The sequence below is a fragment of the Siniperca chuatsi genome, linkage group LG13, assembly GCF_020085105.1.
Source record: "Siniperca chuatsi isolate FFG_IHB_CAS linkage group LG13, ASM2008510v1, whole genome shotgun sequence".
Lineage (NCBI taxonomy): Eukaryota > Metazoa > Chordata > Actinopteri > Centrarchiformes > Sinipercidae > Siniperca > Siniperca chuatsi.
Window position 1 is genome coordinate 2,281,386 of NC_058054.1, and position 19,200 is coordinate 2,300,585.

The 19,200-nt window shown below is 41.9% G+C and overlaps 2 protein-coding genes across 4 annotated transcripts; one reads left to right on the forward strand and one right to left on the reverse strand.

Annotated features, from left to right (window-relative positions):
- Positions 1-368: 368 nt before the first annotated feature.
- dusp28 (dual specificity phosphatase 28) lies at positions 369-9,245 on the forward strand. 3 transcript variants are annotated; one of them, XM_044219774.1, is made up of 5 exons: positions 375-1,219; positions 2,045-2,315; positions 3,478-3,885; positions 6,217-6,381; positions 7,992-9,245. In XM_044219774.1, the coding sequence occupies exons 3-4, from the start codon at positions 3,541-3,543 to the stop codon at positions 6,352-6,354; spliced, it is 483 nt and encodes a 160-aa protein (XP_044075709.1). In that variant the 5' UTR covers positions 375-1,219; positions 2,045-2,315; positions 3,478-3,540; the 3' UTR covers positions 6,355-6,381; positions 7,992-9,245. The 3 variants fall into 3 exon arrangements, with proteins under 3 accessions (XP_044075711.1, XP_044075709.1, XP_044075708.1); XM_044219773.1 differs by having other exon boundaries at positions 382-1,219; positions 6,217-9,245; XM_044219776.1 differs by lacking the exon at positions 2,045-2,315 and having other exon boundaries at positions 369-1,219; positions 6,217-9,245.
- Positions 9,246-9,828: 583 nt separating this feature from the next.
- Positions 9,829-18,345, reverse strand: proca (protein C (inactivator of coagulation factors Va and VIIIa), a). Its single transcript, XM_044219741.1, has 10 exons — positions 18,220-18,345; positions 17,862-17,888; positions 17,614-17,697; positions 15,726-15,883; positions 14,902-14,926; positions 14,249-14,359; positions 13,015-13,155; positions 11,773-11,891; positions 11,036-11,153; positions 9,829-10,515 (listed from the first exon to the last, which is right to left on the reverse strand). The coding sequence occupies exons 3-10, from the start codon at positions 17,681-17,683 to the stop codon at positions 9,938-9,940; spliced, it is 1,320 nt and encodes a 439-aa protein (XP_044075676.1). The 5' UTR covers positions 17,684-17,697; positions 17,862-17,888; positions 18,220-18,345; the 3' UTR covers positions 9,829-9,937.
- Between the last annotated feature and the right edge of the window lie 855 nt (positions 18,346-19,200).

Sequence of the window (19,200 nt, forward strand, 5' to 3'; positions counted from 1 at the left end):
AAACTGAGAAAAGTAATCACAGAAGTTTTTGTTTGACACAGAAAGAATTTGTTCATGTGTAATTTAAAACAGTGAAATACAGTTCAATGCTTTGAATATTGGATTATTTTATATGTGATTTTGCATATATTTGCCTCATCAAGATGTATGTCAATATTGTGAAGTATCCTTATTAATATCGTGATAATGATTTCAATGATATCGCCCGGCTCTAGGTCAAAGTTATATTATTGTGCCGTGCTGCTAATGCTAACTGTAGCTACCTAAACGACCGCAGTCAAACTCAAACCTCTGCAAGTTGAATTTTTGAATATTGAAAAGAACTTTCTTGAAAGTTAATTGCAATTCTTTCTTTTAAAAAAAATTCTTAAATGCAGCTCAGTAGTCGCAGTCAGGTGTGTTTCTTCCAGATGTTACCGTACATGATGAAACTTTATTTTTCTTCTTTCATTTCGTTTGTTTTTTGCTTGTTTTTATATATAGCCTATATAAAATAATCACAAAACCACGTTAGATTTTTACAACGCAACTGAATATAATGACTGCCATAAGTAGGGGAAAAAAAAAAAAAAAAATGGTTACAATAAATCAAGAGTACCTAGTTGCAGATACAAAATGGCGGACTTCCGCAATAAATAGAAATAAACATAATAAAGTAAAAAATAAATAAATGACAGCACATGAAATTTTGGTAAAGGTGTGGAAAAGAGGATTAATTTAAATACATTTCTATGGAATCTCATAGTTTTGATTAATTTTTAATACCGGTAGGTCATTGTAATTTAATGTAATTTAAGTCTTTTCCGGTTCAGGCGGAAATGCCAATCAGGTCACAGAATCTAACGGGTCACGGAATACAGTGGAACACCTGAACCACGACGCGGGCTTCTCACGAACAAACATGGCGGACAAAAAGAGCTAGCGGGAGACCTTCAACGATCCTCCGACTGTGGAGTCCGAAGTGTGGCCGCGTTTCTCCTTTTACAGAAGCTGAACGAGTTAATGAAACATCTGCGCGCTTTAACTTTGTAAAACTGTACTGATGATATGAAGGAACGCGAGTATTTAACAACAACAACAACAACAACAACCTGTGGAGGAAACGGCATCAACTGACAGAAACGTCACCTGCTGCGGCTAGTTCCGCTAACGATGCTAACGATGCTAACCTACCTGTTGACCAGACACCTCAACCATCTGCTGCAAAATTAATTTCCAGGTATTCGTTTTTAATTATTATTAGTGCTAAAAAACAGTTAGCCGACAACAGTTGTGATAATTAAATGTTTTAATTTTGGAACTGTTGGTCGTGATGGGCATTTTTCACTATTTACTGACATTTTATAGACTAAACAAGTGATTGAAAACAGTCGACAATGAAAATAATAATTAGCTGCAGCCTTAAATGTCGTACAGTTTGGAATTACACTTAATAAAATCATGATTTATAATAATAATAATAATAAAACTTTATTTATAGAGCATTTAGCAAAACAAAGTACAAAGTGCTTCACAACAAGGGAAATAAAATACCACAGTGAATGATGAAATATAAATAAAATACACAAAAGCAATAAAATAAACAGCCAGTTCAGGTAAAATCAGGATCTGCTTTCAGATAAAAATGAGTTTTAAGACGAGACTTAAACAACCTACTTTTTTAAAGGGTGGTAGTAGTATTTAAAATAACTCTTGAATGAAAAAAAAAAAAAAGAAGAATTGAGTTGCTGTTAAAAGTCAACATTAGCGTCCCTTAAAGATCCTCTCCAGATGTGTTTTTGAACGTGAGGTTTGTTTTAAAAAGAAGAAAAATAGAGAATATAACCAGACTTGTGTGTAACTGTGTGAGTTTGCTGATGTCCTCCTCTGGAGGGCGCTGTAACACTGAGGGTAAAACATTAAGAAGTTTAAGTCTCTGTTAGATTACAGAGCTGATTTTCCTTGCCATCATTACATCGTACTGCGTCCAAGATTTGACTTTGTGAGTCGTAATTAGATACGGCGCCATAATCTGGACTTAATATCAGGATTTTTCTCTTCCCAGTTTCCACTTCCAGTCCACGTTTCGTCCGTCAGTCGTGAATCCGATCAGCACTGGGACCCAGAGCAGAGCAGCTGTCGGAGTCCTGTGCAGTAAATATAGCAGCAGAGGCGTGTGGGGGGAAAAGGAGCAGTTGGGGGGGTCATGAGGAGACCTGAACAGACCGGATCAAACTGACCGCTCCGTCTGCAGGACCAAACGGGAAAGGCTTTCCTCTAAAAACCCAGAGAGAGAGTTTGTCTGAAGAGGGCTGAAGATCAGCTGACAGCCGAATGTGAGTCCGTCTGTCCTTGTGAGGGGGTGAGGCGTTCACTGACCTCCGCCTCTGTGGGTTCGCTGTACATTTGTGTCTTTATGTCTTTTCATTCTGTTGTTTTGTTTATTTCTGTTTGTGTGTTTGTTGAGAGGATAGAAGCCTAAACAAGTAATCTAACAACTCGTTAGTAAGACCTGGTGCTTCTTTTGTATCCATTCATCGAAATTATGTTTTTTTTTTTTGATGAATCTAGCAAATTGGAGCCGGAGTCCAGATCATTTGGATTTTTGAGATTAATACTGATTTCGAGATTTGAGGAAAAATAGATTTTTATTTATTTATTTATTTTTTTACAAACACGTATCTTTGATTGGGACCCATTAAATATATTTTTCAAAGAATAGTGACCAAGAGATTTGTCAGTTTTGTTACTAAGTAGCAATAGTTGCTTCAGGTACAGGTGAGAAGTTGAAATATGATCCAGGAAGTCCAGTTTGAGAAACAGATCCATGAGTTTGGTTTATCAATACTACGAGAGAAGATTTTACAACTCCAGAAATGTATTTATTTTGTCTTTCATCACAACGATTGGAAGGTAAACGGAAGAAACTCATTCATGTTACAAAAATAATCTACCAGGAACGTGAACGCTTACGGGATTGGCTACCGCAGCAACTTGCTGGATGATGTCACACTGCGTTGCGAATGTCAGTCTGACCTCCGCTTTAATTAAGTCCACGAAACGTCAAAAAATAATGGCAGAAACCCATCAGATGTTACCTAAAGTGATGTGTAATAGTACAACGCTGGCGACCAAAACACAGGAAATAAATACCCACAAAATGAAACCACAGATAAAAACAACATCAGACTATATTCAATAATAAAACGGTTACGGAGCCATCCGAACAACAGCGTATCAGAATCGGCTTTATTGGCCAGGTGTGTGTACACATACAAGGAATTTGACTCCGGTTTGTCGTTGCTCTCCACGTACATACACAGAAATACAGCTAAAAACAAGCTCAACAAACATTAAGCTATTATGTGCATATAGATATTTTTTAAAAAGTACAAAAACAACAACACTAACATTTGTAAACAGTAGGAGAAGTAGTGCAAATGGTGCTGAAATACATATGATTAATGTATAATCCCTGTTTGTGTCCTCTCTGACCAGGTGGCAGATACCTGTGAACGTCCGTGTCTGAATAAGGAAGCCTGTGAGGGTCAGTTCTCCAGGATGCTGCAGCTGTGTAAAGTCACCAAGGCCCTGTTCATCAGTAACGCCCGTTCAGCCTGCAGCGACGAGCTCATCCAGCAGGAGGCGGTGACGCTCTGCATCAACGTGTCCAAGCAGCAGCCGTTTCCCTCCGCCGACGTCAAGAAGTTGCAGATCCCCGTCTACGACGACCCCGGCGAGGACCTGTACAGCCACTTCGACCGCTGCGCCGACGCCATCCAGAAGGAGGCGAACCGCGGAGGACGCAGCGTCGTCTACTGCAAGAACGGACGCAGCCGCTCCGCCACCGTCTGCATCGCCTACCTGATGAAACACCGCAAACTGGCGCTGCCGGACGCAGTACAGGTGGGGGAGACGGACGTTAGCCGCAAATCACACCAACTGCAACTGGTGATGCTCCACGGGGCGTTTGAGGTGGCGTTTCCTCCGTTACTGTCTCATTATCGTCTCTATGACGACGCCTGGGAGTTCAAATCCTCTTTTCCGGCGGCGTCCCGATCCTGATCCAAGTATATTGATTATCTGCTGATACAGAGTCCGATCTGATACTTCTATATGGATCTGGATCTGACACGTTGAAACAACAGCTGTAGATACTTAATCTGACACACTTTATTATTTTTCATGGGATTCTTGATCCAAATACTCCTGAAGGTCCTGATTCAAAACTATTGAGTAAGCTGATCAGCTTACATTATTGATCTGATATGAATGAAACCTTAACTGGAGAATGTGACTCCTGAAATTGACTCAACGCGATCTAAAGAGTGTTACAGAGTGGAGCTTCTTCCCTCACAAAAGATCTTTGGTTGAGTGTGAACGCACACTGTTAACTTCATTTTAACGGGTGAAAGTGACGGAAATTAGAAGCCGCTTCCTGAATGTGTTGTACGCTGAACTTTGCTGATGATAATTAGTGTCAGAGTTCGGCGAATCCGTGTATTTTTGAAACCGGGTGTCAGAACAGTCGATCACTAATATTTCACGTTCACACACTCTGATATGCAGTGAAATGCTGCAGACCAGCTGTGGTAAAGGAGCGCAGCGCTGCAATAGCAGCAGGCTGAGGTGAGAAACCACAACAGAGTTCAGTAAAGACAGGATCAGACGTTGATCAGCTTCGTTTTAGCCGATACAGATCCTTTTAAAATATGTCCGGATCGGTCCAGAGACGGACTGTTATGATCGACGCAGAACATCTCAAATGGTTTTTTCTGCACCTTTTTCGCTGTTTTTCTTGTGAAATACTGGATACTTTCAACCAGAGAAGATCAGAGAAGGAAAAACCATCACAACACGCGTCAGCACTCGGGCCGTAAATGTTGGGAGCTGCAGGTGAAGAAACAACCTGCGTAAACCTACACGTGAAACCTGCTGTTTCTGATCGAATTAGCTTTATTCTGCAGGATAGCGAGAGCAGTTCTCTGATCGTCGCTGTTCTCTGATCTGCTGTTCAAAGGTCAGAAATGTCAGCGTTTATGCTGCGGCTCAGCAATCAAGCTTTGTTTCTACTCAGGCGGGACACGGTGGCGTGGGGGCCTCCGCAGAGCTGCGAGCATGCACACAGGCGTTTGTGCTCAACGCGCTGTCCGTCGCCATGGTTTCCCCCACACGCCGGGGGCGGGGCGCACAGACGAAATATCATGCGAAGAAGCAAGAAGTCAACGAGTGTTACCGGAAGAATGTCATTATCCAACATGGCGATCCCTCATTCTTTTCCACACTTTCTTACAGAATGACTCGTCTTTTGCCAGCGTGGTGGCGATCTCTCCGAGTCCCGTGGCTCTCCCCGTGGTCTCTTTAAAAAAGGGCGGCGGAGGTGTTTGCACCCAGGACGCCAAAGGTAGACGAGCAGGTTCGCCCGTACAGTGACGTCGTTTTTGACCCTCGCTGCGGGGACGCTGCGTGGAGCGTTAGCCAGGCTTTAGTCTGCTGAAACCGAAGCTTGTGTGGAAGTCGGGTATCTATTGCCAAGGTGCCCTTGAGCAGCACGCTGACAGAGGAGCTGCTCGGTGAGCGTCACTGTCTTCATGCTCAAAATGACCAAATGCAACAAATCAGCCAGTAAAAAAAAGACGAAACTTCGACTTTTGTTAGTTGTAATATTTTTATAGTTGACTTGCACTTAAAATGAGCAGCCTGAGCTCGTGTTTCATGCGTTTTATATTCTGTCTGTGCTGTTTACGTCTGAGCTTCTGCATGTTTCAGTTAGTGTCTGATAACGTAGCACGTTTTCTTATTTAGTCCATATTTCATTCCCTTGCATGTCTTGAGTTATGAGCCTCTGTGTTGCATGTTTTAATTAGTACCTGACAGTGAAGTATAATGTCCTGTAGTGTTTTATATTAACTATTGTTCTGCATGCTTTATAAATGATCTCGATAACAATAATTTTAAGCTTATATTCAGTTTTTAGAGTGTCTGTAACGTCTGTCCAGGACTACAGATGAAAAACTCTGGAGCTTTTACAGCAACATTTATTAATATGCACTGTTCCTGTTGAATAAAACAGTAAATAAAAGCAGTGTACATACATACAATGTCATCTAAAATTCACCAGGCAGTGTTTGAAAACCATAAATCTTTTTGTCCTTGAAAATGAACATTTTTATTACTATTTATTGTCTATTACAGATTTGACTAACATTTATCACTTGCTGCTGTTTCCTTCCCCAGAAGGTGAAGACGGCTCGTCACGTGATCGATCCGAACTCCGGCTTCCTGTCTCAGCTGCAGAGATACGAACAGGAGCTGAAGAAGAGACGAGGAGAGACGGCTGGACGTCTGTCTGATCGTCCTCAGACAAAAACCTGAAGGTCTCGATGTGAAAACAGCCAGCAGGTGAACGACTTCCTCTCCGTCCTCCTTCACACTCTCTTAGTTATCTTTTCTGTCAGCTTCTAATGTTGATGTGAACAGGAAAACCCCAACGGACGTGAAGCTCCGAGTACTTAAATTCTCTTATTTTAATGGGGAGAGTTTGAAGATAAGAATATTTAACATTGCGTCCAAAATGACACATTATATAATAGATCCTTTATTGATCCTGAAGGGGAGTTTCAGTGTTGCAGCAGCTACTTCACATAAACGAGTACAATTAAAAGGCCAAATTATGTCAAATAAATATCAGTATAAAAAGAAAACTGAGAATAGAGACTATAACGTTAGCTCTAATGTGTGCTGAGTAAGTGCAAGACAGTAATATAAATAACTTTATTTGTAAGTGCTTAAACAAAAAAAAAGTCAGTGTACATAAATAAAAAGCAGATAAAATAGTATAAAGTGAGTTAGTTTAAAAATGTGTGTGTGTATGTGATATTTAGAAAAAAATAATATAAACGGTAGTTTATTCTACAGTTTAGGTGCCATGACAGTAAATGCAACATGTAGACTTAAGAACTGTGACAAGAGCTTTTTCTCTTTTTCCGTAAGTGCTCAGTAGGTCAGAAATACAACTATTTAACACCTTATACTCTCCGCACACGTAATATTTATTGCAATCTGTTGAATTAAAATCCAGAATCTGAATTCACTCATCAACATTAACGAGTAACTAAAGGCTAAAATAACTCAAACTCGGATGTTTGATCAGCTTCTGTTGGCGGAGAACAAAGAAACATTCAGACGTGCATCGCATTCACTCAAGAAAAACAACTGGAGGCCTTACGTCATAATTATGACTTTACTATATCACAATTAAGTTTTCTCGCAATTGTCCTGATGTCATAATTATGAAAAAAGGTTAACGTGGTAATCGATCATCAAGGCTGTACCTGGTTTTAATTAGCTGACGATGCAGCGCTTTAAGTACGTGAGGTAACGAAGCAGTGGCGTCCGTGGTCGGAGTTTCTGTGTCGGACACTTGACGATACAATGAGCTGGGCAGTTAGCATACGTTAGCATTAGCAGGTCTCTGAAGCCGTTGGGATTGTTCGGGCGGAAATTCAAGTCATACGACAGAAATGCATCCAAACTATCAAAATGTGGGGCCCTAAACAAACACTATGGTAACAGCTGTCAAAATAAAGTTGGGGAAAAAAACATTTTTAATCAGGTCACAGAACACACCTGATATCTGAGGTACAGAAGTCATAATTACGAGATGAGGTGTTTTTCTTTGGTGCGTGCACTTCTGTAGAAACGCGACAGCAGCTTGAGTAATGTTACGACCTGAAAACGATTTGAGCAGCAGAAGATATGAAATGTTGTTGTTTTTTTTAAATGTACCTGAAGCAGCTGCGGCCTCCTGAACTTCACCTGCTGCTACTCCCAAATACTGAAGCTGAATCAAAATTTAGCTGCGAGAACGTTAAACTGGCGTGAGGTGATCAGCTGTAAAACTGAAACACGAGTGATGTGTCTTTACTCACAAACAATCTTTGTCTGAATACAGACGGCAGCTGCAGAGAGCACACTAACTTTCCATTTTACTGAAAGAATATCATCCACAGCTGATCCAATCTGCTGCTGCTGCAGTTTAACCAGCGCCAGGCGGCGTAAAATGAGAAGCTGCTGCCTGAACGTGTTTTGTTCATCTTTGCAAATATAAAGACTGAGGACAGATACGAGGTTTGAGAAGAGATTCATCAGTGTCAGAGCTTAAATAATCTGAGTAGGAGTTACTTTTCTGATGTCTATCAACTTGTCTTTGTAAAGCCACAGAATTTAGTTCTTTTCTGGACTAAAAACCTTCAGTCTGTGTTTCAGTGGCATGCACTGTGCTGCATCTCTGTTTAAAACATTGTGATTGCAGTTCGACCTTCTACCTCTAGCTGGAAGCATTTCTATAGAAATTAATGCAGTATATTACTACATATAAACACATAACGAGTCTCTGCAGGCATGAACTGGAACGATCTGAACCATGAACAAAGTCTCGACAAAGAAACTCGGGGGGGGGGGGGGGGATCCTTTGTGATCCTTTAAGCCTTCGGTTCACATTAAAAGACCAGAAAACATCTGGCTTTAATCAGTTATGAGTTCCAGTTCATGTTTTTTAACGCTTGTACGGTGTCTAGTTTTAGAAGTTAACTTTTGATTAATACTCTAACAAGTCGTCAGATGTCTTAAACTGTCCTGGACTTAAAACAGCCCAGGTTAAAATAGTAAGAAACACATTATTCTTAAGTGTATGTGTAGTAATTTAATGAGCAGCGGGATAAAATGTATTCAAACAGCTTTGGAGACTGATATCACGACGATATTTAGCTCCTGATTGTGCAAAGTGAAAGTTTGAAATGTTCAGTGGTCAAACACGGCGCTTCACACAGTCAGCTGTGATTTTAAAGCTGCTGATGGTTAATTATTCAGTGTTTTCTATTGATGCTGTGAAAAACGATGATTCGGTTTGGAACAGATATTGTGACTGGATGTTGATACAAGAACTCGCTGCTTTTGAGGAGTGTTTAGGAATCTCAGGTGTGTCTTCTTCATTCTGTGGTGCTGCCATTTAGAACTGAATCAGAAGCAATAATTGTAACTAGACTGATGTCACTGTAAACCACGTCACACCTCAAAATGAGTGTTTCAGTGAGTCTGTGGTGATGAAACGTACCTGCTGTGTGAACGGCGTGCAGCTCGGTTCCATCTCTATTTTAAAATAAGAGCTAAAAAGAGTTAAAACAAGCACATGTGAACATGACGCTGCTGCTGTACTAATGTCTGTTTTAATCCTTGAAAAATGAAATAAAGTTATGTGTTCACCATTCAGTCATCAGGTTTGTGTGTGTACAAAGTGGGCGAGCGAAGGCCGACGCCCTCCAGACCGGCGTCAAGCGGAAACCTTTTCAACTCGCAGATGCATCTTCACCTTATTTTGCGTCGCCTTCCACGAGTTTGCAGCCACTCGTACGGCTGCGTATTAGGGTCATTGTAGGAGAGAAATTATAAATGAAGGCGCGAACACCTTGCATGACACCACTTGTTGCCTGTGTGTGTGTATAACAATAAGCGCTCTTAAGTCCTGCATCGCCTGCTGTCCCATAATGCTTTGAGAGGCGATTCTCTCGTATAAGAAGGGCTGAACTTTGCTTGCAACACGTACAGAAATCATCGGACGCGCGCGCACCCCCCCCCCTGCAAAAGTGCTGTTGTGGGGAAGTAGTAGGCAGTGTCAGGGGAAAAGTCACTGGGGTCAATCCGCCGGGGGAACATGAATGTCTGAATCAAATTTCATTTCATTCCAATCAATCGAAAAGTTGAAATATTTCACTCTGGACCGAAGTTTCTAACTGACGCCGTCATTATTTTTAGTCACATCGCTGAGGTGAAAAAGGAAACCAAAGCGTCTTGAGACAGAATCAGTTTATTTATGAAGTGTGTTACATCTCTACTGTACTGAGGCCTTAACGTGGGTTGAACAGACCAGACTGGATCAACTGTTGGGGGCTGAGGAGGTTCAGACAGTTGCGGGATTTGGACTTGTGTCCCATTCTTCACGCACTCTGCTGATCCACTCGTTATAGTTGGACACCTTGGTGTAGATGCCCAGCTTGTCCTCCCTGCCGCAGCCCTCGCCCCAGGATACCAGGCCGATCAGGAACCAGGTGTCTCGGTACAGAGTGACCATCGGTCCGCCGCTGTCCCCCTCGCAAGCGTCCAACCTCTGTCCGAGGATCCCGGCGCAGATGACGTTGTTGGAGATGTTGTAGAACATCTGCTGGGCGCAGATGCTGCGGTCGACCAGCGGGATTTTGATGACGTTGAGTGCCGAGCTGAACCGGGTGCTGTCCATGCTGTCTTTGCCCCAGCCGGTTACCACGGTGAGGGTGCCGTTCAGGTGGAGCACCCGCTCTGCCATCTCCCGTCCCGGCAGACAGATGGGGACGATATACTTGGTGTGGGGGGCGGGGCTCTCCAGACGCAGCATGGCGATGTCGTTGTCCGCCGTCCTCCTGTTGTAGTCCGGGTGCTTGAAGGTGTTAATGACCCTCAGGGTCACCTCGGTGCCTTCAGCTCTGTGACGCTCGTAGTCACCTGAAGACACAGATCACAGGGTTCCCCCGGGATATCCGGTTAGCGGAGGCAGGAAGTGTTTCGGTAACACTTACTGCGCCTACAGACAACTGTTTTGCTTTGTTGATGTTTAACAGATTATCAATATGTGACATTTCATGAACAAACCCTGACCGTGATGTTTTTTTGTTCCTAAACCTAGAAAACCATTTCATTTGTGAAAGGTGTATTTGTTTTTAGCCGATTTCAGTATCACATTTAAACTCCAGATTCATTCCTATTAAGGTGTTTTAAGTCAAACGAGAGTATCTGTACGACTCGTACGACAGGTCGCGACTTTAACTCCAAACATGAGAAAATTGGTGAATTCCACAAATTCTCTTAAAATCACTTGTACATGTCACTTAAATGGGTCAGTGGGCCTCAGCACCACTTCATTCATTCTTAATTTAACAACATTTAATAACAGTGGTAAACGTTTTGATTATAGTGTCATGAGTTCTTGGGCTCAGTGTTTTGCGTCTGCAGAGTGAAAGCTCACCCAGTCGTACTCTGAATCTCAGGTTGTTGTCGAGGCAGTGCGCGGCGGTCAGGACCCAGCTGTCATCGATGAGGACGCCTCCGCAGTGAAAACTCCCCTTGGCGTTCAGTAACAACACCTGCACACAATAACACTCCAGTTTCAAACATCAAGTCTTTCTCTATAACATCCATGACTAAATAATCAAAAATCAAAGCTGGGGTCCTTAGGTAAATCTACCAAGGGATCACAGCTGATTGGTGCACAGAAGTACGTGACATCACCTTTTCCCAACTTCTAACTCGTGAGAACAGCGCAGACAAAAACACAAACAACAGAAATTTCTCGTGAATTAACCAAAACAGTTACCTGCTGACCGCCTTTCGATAGCACCATAAAGGGGAATTTCCAAAGATACAGCTATCGTTGGATTTGAAATAATTTAGGAGTTTCATCAAACCCGTCGTGTTTGCTGCCTTCAACCTGTTGAAGGTTACATCAACGTTTTTGTTTTTCCCCAGTTTCTTCTTTTGTTTTTCAGCAGAAACCAGCACCGTCAAGTTTTTTTCGTTTGGGTATGAAGGACAACACACGATGGCAAATGAAAACACCTGCAGCTATTGCTCTCTATGGAAGTTCACACAGTGTCGACGTGTGTTACTGATCTAGAAAAGCAACACATTGATCACATTCGCTGACCTGATCGGCACATTACTGATCCCTGACTGTTCGTGCTAGTGTGTGCTACAGTCAGTTACCTGCCAGGGACTCTCCCCCTTCTTCCCCACCTCCCCTCCCACCATCCAGGGCAGCAGGCCGTCCTTTGGTTTGGTGTACGACGACCTGCTGATCAGCAGCTGACCGCAGGACGAGGGACCTGCCGGGTAAACACAGAGAGAGAGAGAGGTCGTATTTGGTTCATTCAGCTCTCTGGTGTTGATGCAGAGCCCAGTGATTCTTAAAAAAATAATAATATATATACACAGTGGTGTGAAAAAGTGTTTGCCCCCTTCGTGATTTCTTTTTTTTTTTTGCATGTTTGTCACACTTAAATGTTTCAGATCATCAAACAAATTTAAATATTAGTCAAAGATCACACAAGTAAACACAAAATGCAGTTTTTAAAATGAAGACTTTGGAGTGGCCTAGTCAAAGTCCTGACCTGAATCCTATTGAGATGCTGTGGCATGACCTGAAAAGGGCAGTTCATGCTCGAAAACCCTCCAATGTGGCTGAATTACAACAATTCTGCAAAGATGAGCGGGCCAAAACTCCTCCACAGCGCTGTAAAAGACTCACTGCAAGTTATCGCAAACGCTTGATTGCAGTTGTTGCTGCTAAGGGTGGAGCAACCAGTTATTAGGTTTAGGGGGCAATCACTATTTCACACAGGGCCATGCAGGTTTGGATTTAGTTTTCCCTTAATAATAACAACCTTCATTTAAAAACTGCATTGTGTGTTTACTTGTGTTATCTTTGACTAATATTTAAATTTGTTTGATGATCTGAAACATTTAAGTGTGACAAACATGCAAAAAAAAAAAAAAAGTGATTGCCCCCTAAACCTAATAACTGGTTGCTCCACCCTTAGCAGCAACAACTGCAACCAAGCGTTTGCGATAACTTGCAGTGAGTCTTTTACAGCGCTGTGGAGGAGTTTTGGCCCACTCATCTTTGCAGAATTGTTGTAATTCAGCCACATTGGAGGGTTTTCGAGCATGAACTGCCTTTTTAAGGTCATGCCACAGCATCTCAGTAGGATTCAGGTCAGGACTTTGACTAGGCCACTCCAAAGTCTTCATTTGGTTCTTCTTCAGGAAGAGGGCAAACACTTTTGCACACCACAGTAGGTAATTCTTGTGCACATAAATTAAGAGATTTGAGAGCATGATTTGCTGAGTTGAGTAAATCATTCAGGTAGATACAAGGTTTTGATTAAGAAACTAATCCCTCCATCCAGCAGCTTACCTGACGTCTGCGTGTGTCATGTATTTTCTCACCTTTTGGTTCACATTTCCTGGAGTTGTCGTGCAGTTTGTATCCGCTCACACAGCTGCAGCTCCTCGTCAGGCCGTCCTCGCTCTCCAAACAGTTGTGGTCACATCCGCCGTTATCCACCGAGCAGTTAGTGGCAGTTAGAGCTGAACGACGCCAGGCGACAAGGTTACCTCAACTGTTACACATTTACATTTATACATTCAAAGTTCTAGTAGGAGCTAGAGCGGAATCGATCTATTAGTCCATCGACAGAAAATGTATTGGAAACTGTTTTAATAATTGTTTGATCATGTCTGCCGATTTGCTGCTTTTCTTATACCATTACAGTAAACTGAATGTCTTTGGGTTTTGGACTGTTAGTCATACAAGACATTTGAAGACGTCACCGGACAACAGACTTTTTTAAAAACTATTTTCTGACATTTTGTAGTCAAAACCATTAATCTGTAATGAAAATAATTATTAGTTGCAGATCTACTAGGAGCAAAGTTGCTGTGGTGTAACTGGTGGTGCCCCAAAAGAGAAATGAGTTCATCAATGATTCTCTCCATTATGAACCAGACACGCAGCCTCAGTGTCCTCACTCATTTTTATAAACTGTCTTTTAATTAGTTTTTATTCTTATCTGTATTCCTTTTTTTTTAATATTATTTATTTTTATTCGACGTCTTGATTGCACTGTATTTATTCAGTATAGTTTCAGTTTTTATGTCTGAAAATGTTTGTAAACTTGTTTTTGAAAAGTGTTATATAAATAAAGGATATTATCATCATCATCATCATCTGAAAACTTTTCTTTAATTACATAGAAAACACTTTTATCATAAGTCCAATGCTATAAAAACTTAAGTATTGAGGTTGAGCAGGTCTGTGTTATGTCCACTGACGCAGATAAACCTGAAAATGCTCAAAGTGTCACACCGAGAAAAAGAGAAAAACAGCTGAAACGTAGCATCATCATCATCTTCTTCCTCACCGTGAAATACAGTAGATGTTATTTTAAAAACAAAGTAATTTTTTAACTTTACATTTCTGTCTTCCCAAACTTTCCTTTCAGTATGAAAGTAAAAATTTAAGGGATTTGTTTAAGATGACGTACTGTATGTTTGTCTTTAAGTCTGCATGCATATACACACCTATACATATATAGGTAAACTGACCCTTAAATAGTTTAAGGAACACAGATTATCACATATGTTAGTGTTGTTGAAAATAATTTTTTTTGTCCAGACTCACGTTGGTCGCAGTATTTGCCCTCGTATCCACGGTGACAGTGGCAGGCGTAGGCTTGGTGCATATCCTCGCAGACTCCATGAACACACATGTTGGATTGACACTGGTTCCCATCTGAAACACAGTCAGGTCAACATGAATACATTTCCCACGATGCTCAGCAGGTGCTGCTCGGAGACAAACTCCACACAGGAGAAACCTGCCGTACGAACCAGTTTGATCGCATTGGTGGAGGCTGACAGCAGCTGTGTCCACCAATGAGATGGCTCACAGTCACACCAGCTAAAGCCCCGTGTGTTGGGAGGCTCAGATTCTAGTTTTTAGTGTTTCTGCCGTGTTCACATCATACAAGCATAATTACAAGGAGCTGAGTGGGGAAAAGGCGTTCATGCCAGCCTCCGACTTTAATTGTTTTCTGTGTCCACACATTTATATTTCGGTCATACAGCAAGGCTCCGAGGCTGGGTCTACTCTGCTGAAATAAGACCAGAAGAAGATGTAGGTCCAACAACATCGTAATTAGGAAAAATCTGTTTCGGCCTTGAGAGGTTTTCAAATTTCTGCTGTTTCCATTCATGTTTTTCACGCTCCGCTTCAAAAGGCACAAAACCAGGTGAGTAGAAACTCAGACTTTCTGATGTACAAACTCGTCTTACCTGTGTACACCGTCCAGAACTCCAGCTGTAAGCACACAAAACAAAAAGTCAGTGATGAAACTCGTCTGTATAAACTGGCAGACTTTACCTCGAGAATCAGAGATCACACTAGCAAATATTACTCTACTGCAGCAGGAGGAGGAGCTGTAACAGTTTGCAACAAGCCCGCAGCCAGATGTCAACGCCAGTGAAATGTTAGACTTTTACCAACAGATGCAAAGCTGCCGCACAAGCTGATTACGTCATTCAAAACCGCAGCAAATCAGACAAAGACTTTTTAACACAAACTTTAACACAGGAGTAACAATATGAATGATAGCAGAAGTCTGTTGGTCAGTAGAAGTGAATTGGCTGTGATTGGTTGAGTTCAGTAATTTTTCAGGTTTGGGATTCATGGTGAGCGCCTTAAATCCTCCTGCCACCAGGATGCTAAGGGATTACTAAAAGACCAAACTGCAGATATTTCACATCACTGCTGATCATTTGCCAAATCACATTTTCACAACATCCATGTTTGCTTGTTTGTCTTCCCAGTTTGATTTTTCTGGCAACGCAGATTATCAGTGCAGCGGTCGATTCTACTGTGTTGCTGCATCTTTGAACGCATCACCAAAGAGAGAAATTAGGAGGAGAGAAAAATTAATTAAACCCAACCTGCAAAGAAATACATTTAAAATGCTTTGGAAAACGGTCAGCAATAATGTAAAATATATGAATAATTTGTATCAAATGTTTTAGAGAATGAGAGAAACTTTTAGCTCGAGCAGCTGAAACACAAAAGCAACAAACATTTGAAACATTTACACACAAACAGGACTTCTTACTGTAGCTTCTCTGGTTTGGAAAATCTCTCTGGCTTCTTCAAAGCTACACTTTTCCTCCACACATTCGCGCTCCATCGAAGCAGGTTTCAGCTCCTCCAGGAAGGAGTTCGCCCGCCGAGAGCGGAGCAGCATGTGAGCCTTCGGAGGGTCCGAGAACACTGAACGAACAGAAGCAAAAACAAAGAGATGCATTACGCTATGACAGTTTAGTTTAAAGACGGTGTAGTCCCTCATTCGTCCAGGAGTGTTGCATCGTAGAAAAGGTTTCAGTCGTAGTCATCTGGACACTGTTTTCACTCAGAAATTTTACAGAGTAGCTTAAATTTCTGAGTTCTCAGACCATTTTCACAATTGAGAATGACTTCCGGATGGGAGCCGAAACGTCTTGATTCTGAAAACAGCGTCCAGATGACTACGACTGAAACCTTTTCTACGAGTTTAGTTTAAAGTGAAAGTTTTTTGACGCAGAGGCCTGAGAGGCTATAACAGCCTGTTGCGGTCCACCAGAGAAAGCCTGAGATGCTGGTTGCACTTCTACAACATATTCTATTGCACTTCTGGAGCCACAAAGGGCTTTATACAACTTCTTTTCACATATGCAGTATGGATTTTGCTAAGTGGTCATTGATTTGTAGATTTTATTAGTTTAAAAAAATGTTCTGAGCATTTTAAGGACTTCTTGTCCATATTGGCTTAAAAGTCTGTGGGGAAATTGTTCTGTCAGCTGTTTCCAAGATGGAGAATAAACTGAAACTCAACTTTTAAGGTGACATGGATGAGAAGTCCTTAAAGTGCTCAGGAAAAAAAAGAAATTTACAACTAGCCAAACTCCATCTGCTGATGATCATGTGATATGATCAAAATCTCCAGAACAGCTACTAAATGGACATTGTGGTGAAATAGTTTTCTATAACGCTGTCGGACTCACAATGGACAATAAAGAAAGGATCAAAATCGATGCAGCAGAACCAGAGATTTCGTATTTTGTATTCCACACATTCTTCACTTCTTGTAAAAAAAATAAAAAAATTTAAAAAAAACTGCCGCCTACATTACCCACAATGCAACTCGACCGCTGACAGTTCTGTCGAAGATTTGTTTGCGTTATGCTAGTAGCAGCTAACATAACCTCAAGCCACTAGCTTCAAGCAGAGATGAGCAGCAGCTACAGAGGTCAGGTGAGCTCGCTGCCTTCTAACTCCACACCTACAGATTTATTTCATTTTCAAACTTGTAGTCTTCGGCCCTGACCGACGCTGACTCAAGTGACATCACCTGAGGACGTTTATCAGACCCCACGCAGCTCCCTCTGGAGACACTGAAGGCTTTATGGCAACTGACAACGTTAGCATGCTAACATCTGAGCCGTTTAGAGTGAAAGAGGAGTACGGTCGACATGTCTTAAACTTTATAAACGCTGTTTAATAATGACGTCAATGTGAACAGACCTCAAATTACCGAACGTTATGCCGATAATATCTGATTAAATGAGTAAATAGCTCTGAAACACAGATTTCTCCATGTATGCAGACGGGTTAGGGTTACAAAACTTATATCTTTTGTGCCTGTAATACAGTGACTTCCTGTTTACATAGTTGATTGCTCTCGATTGGACAGCACTACAGATGGTTCCTACCAACAGATTTACATTCCTAAAGTTTTAGCTAAGACATTCCTTAATTTTAATGGTGAAACCCGATTTGGTAAATCACTAGTTTGAAACTAGCTAGATGTTACTGAGAACTTCACGTTCAAACTTAATGAAGGATTTATGAAGAGCTGCTGCAAAAGAAAACCCCACACACAATCAGGACATCTTTTAACTGAGCTCTGTGACTTTAAAAATCACTTCAGAGGTTGTGTCTGTAATCCATCCATGCTCACCCACCTGACAGACTGAGCACTGACACCGACCACAGAGCGACGATGACGGAGACACAGAGGACGAGGCGGGACATGATGTCAGTCAAACCTGCAGCCAATGAGACGAGACAGACATGAGCCAATCATCTCATCTCCTCAGTGTTTATATTTACCCACTGTGTCCAGTCAAGCAGAAACATTAATACAAACATACAAACATTTATAGTCATAATCCACATCTAAATGATTGTATGGAGGGTTGATGTTACTTACCAAATTAAAGCAGGTTAAAAAAATGAGCTGGAGACGAGACAGGAAGAAAATATCTCAACCACATCATGTGCAAATTTTGTTCTTATTAAATGTTTAAAATAATAACAGCAGCTTCAGTGAAACATTTCTTCAATATTGATCATTTTCAGCTGAAAACACAGAGGCCTCCAAACACGCACACAGCAGGAGACGATCCCTGTTTTAACCCTTACGACCTTTGACGCTAAGACAAGAACAATGGGGGCTACAGAGTCGAGAGCGAAGCAGATACTACGTCCTAAAACCGTTACAACATCACGAAACCAAGATACAAAAGAATAAGTGGATTTCGGAGACTGAGGAGCGTTATTGTACTTACGCGTGAAGAGTCGAAGCCGTGGACAGAGACTATGGTTCGCTCTGTTTCTTCTGTGTTAATGACTAACTCCCAGTGTTTACTGAGAGTCCACAGTCTGCAGCTGGACACTGTCTGCCAACACTGTCAACACACACACACACACAAACACAAACCCCCCGTTTAACCTCCACCCACTCACCTCTGCGACACATCAGAGCCCCATTTCACAAGAAGTTCTTACTGACTTCTGTCAAACCTTCTTACACGACCTCCACTGCAGCGTCTGCGTCCGACCGGCGGTCCGGTCAGCAGCACACAGCGGCTGGACGAACTGCCTTCGCCAAGCTGACTGATGCCAGGAAGTAACTGGACAAAAATAGTTTGAGTATCCTCCATAAGGACAACACAATAAGAAAAGGCCATTGTTTTCATTGACCCTCCCCACTGTTGCTCTTTATGTTTTGCCACTCATCCTAAAATTTGTGTCACATAATCGCCAAATTTGGTAACTGCCATATCTGGAACATTCCAAAAAATATCCACTTGTTTGTTGAGATCAAGTATGATTTTGAAGTACACATTGCGATTGTAACTAAATGTGTTGGTGTGCAGGTACCTAAAAGGTACCATGTCGAATTTCTGACCACTAGTAGCGCTATGGAGCCATTTCTTTTTACGAGTTTACATCCATGGGTATCCACGTTTCCCTCACTTGCGTCTTTTCCTTGCATCTTGAGCTTTGTTTCTACTCACACGAGACACGGTGGCGTGGGGCCTCCGCAGAGCTGCCAGCATGCACAGAGGCGTTTGTGCTCAACGCGCTGTCCGTTGCAATATTCTCCGACACGCCAGGGGGCGTACAGACAAAATATCGTGAATAAGCAAGAAGTCAAGGTGTTACCGGAAGAATGTCATTATCCAACATGCCGATCCCTCGTACTTTTCCCCACGTTAATACAAAATGACTTATCTTTTTCCAGTATGGTGGCGAAAATTCAGAGG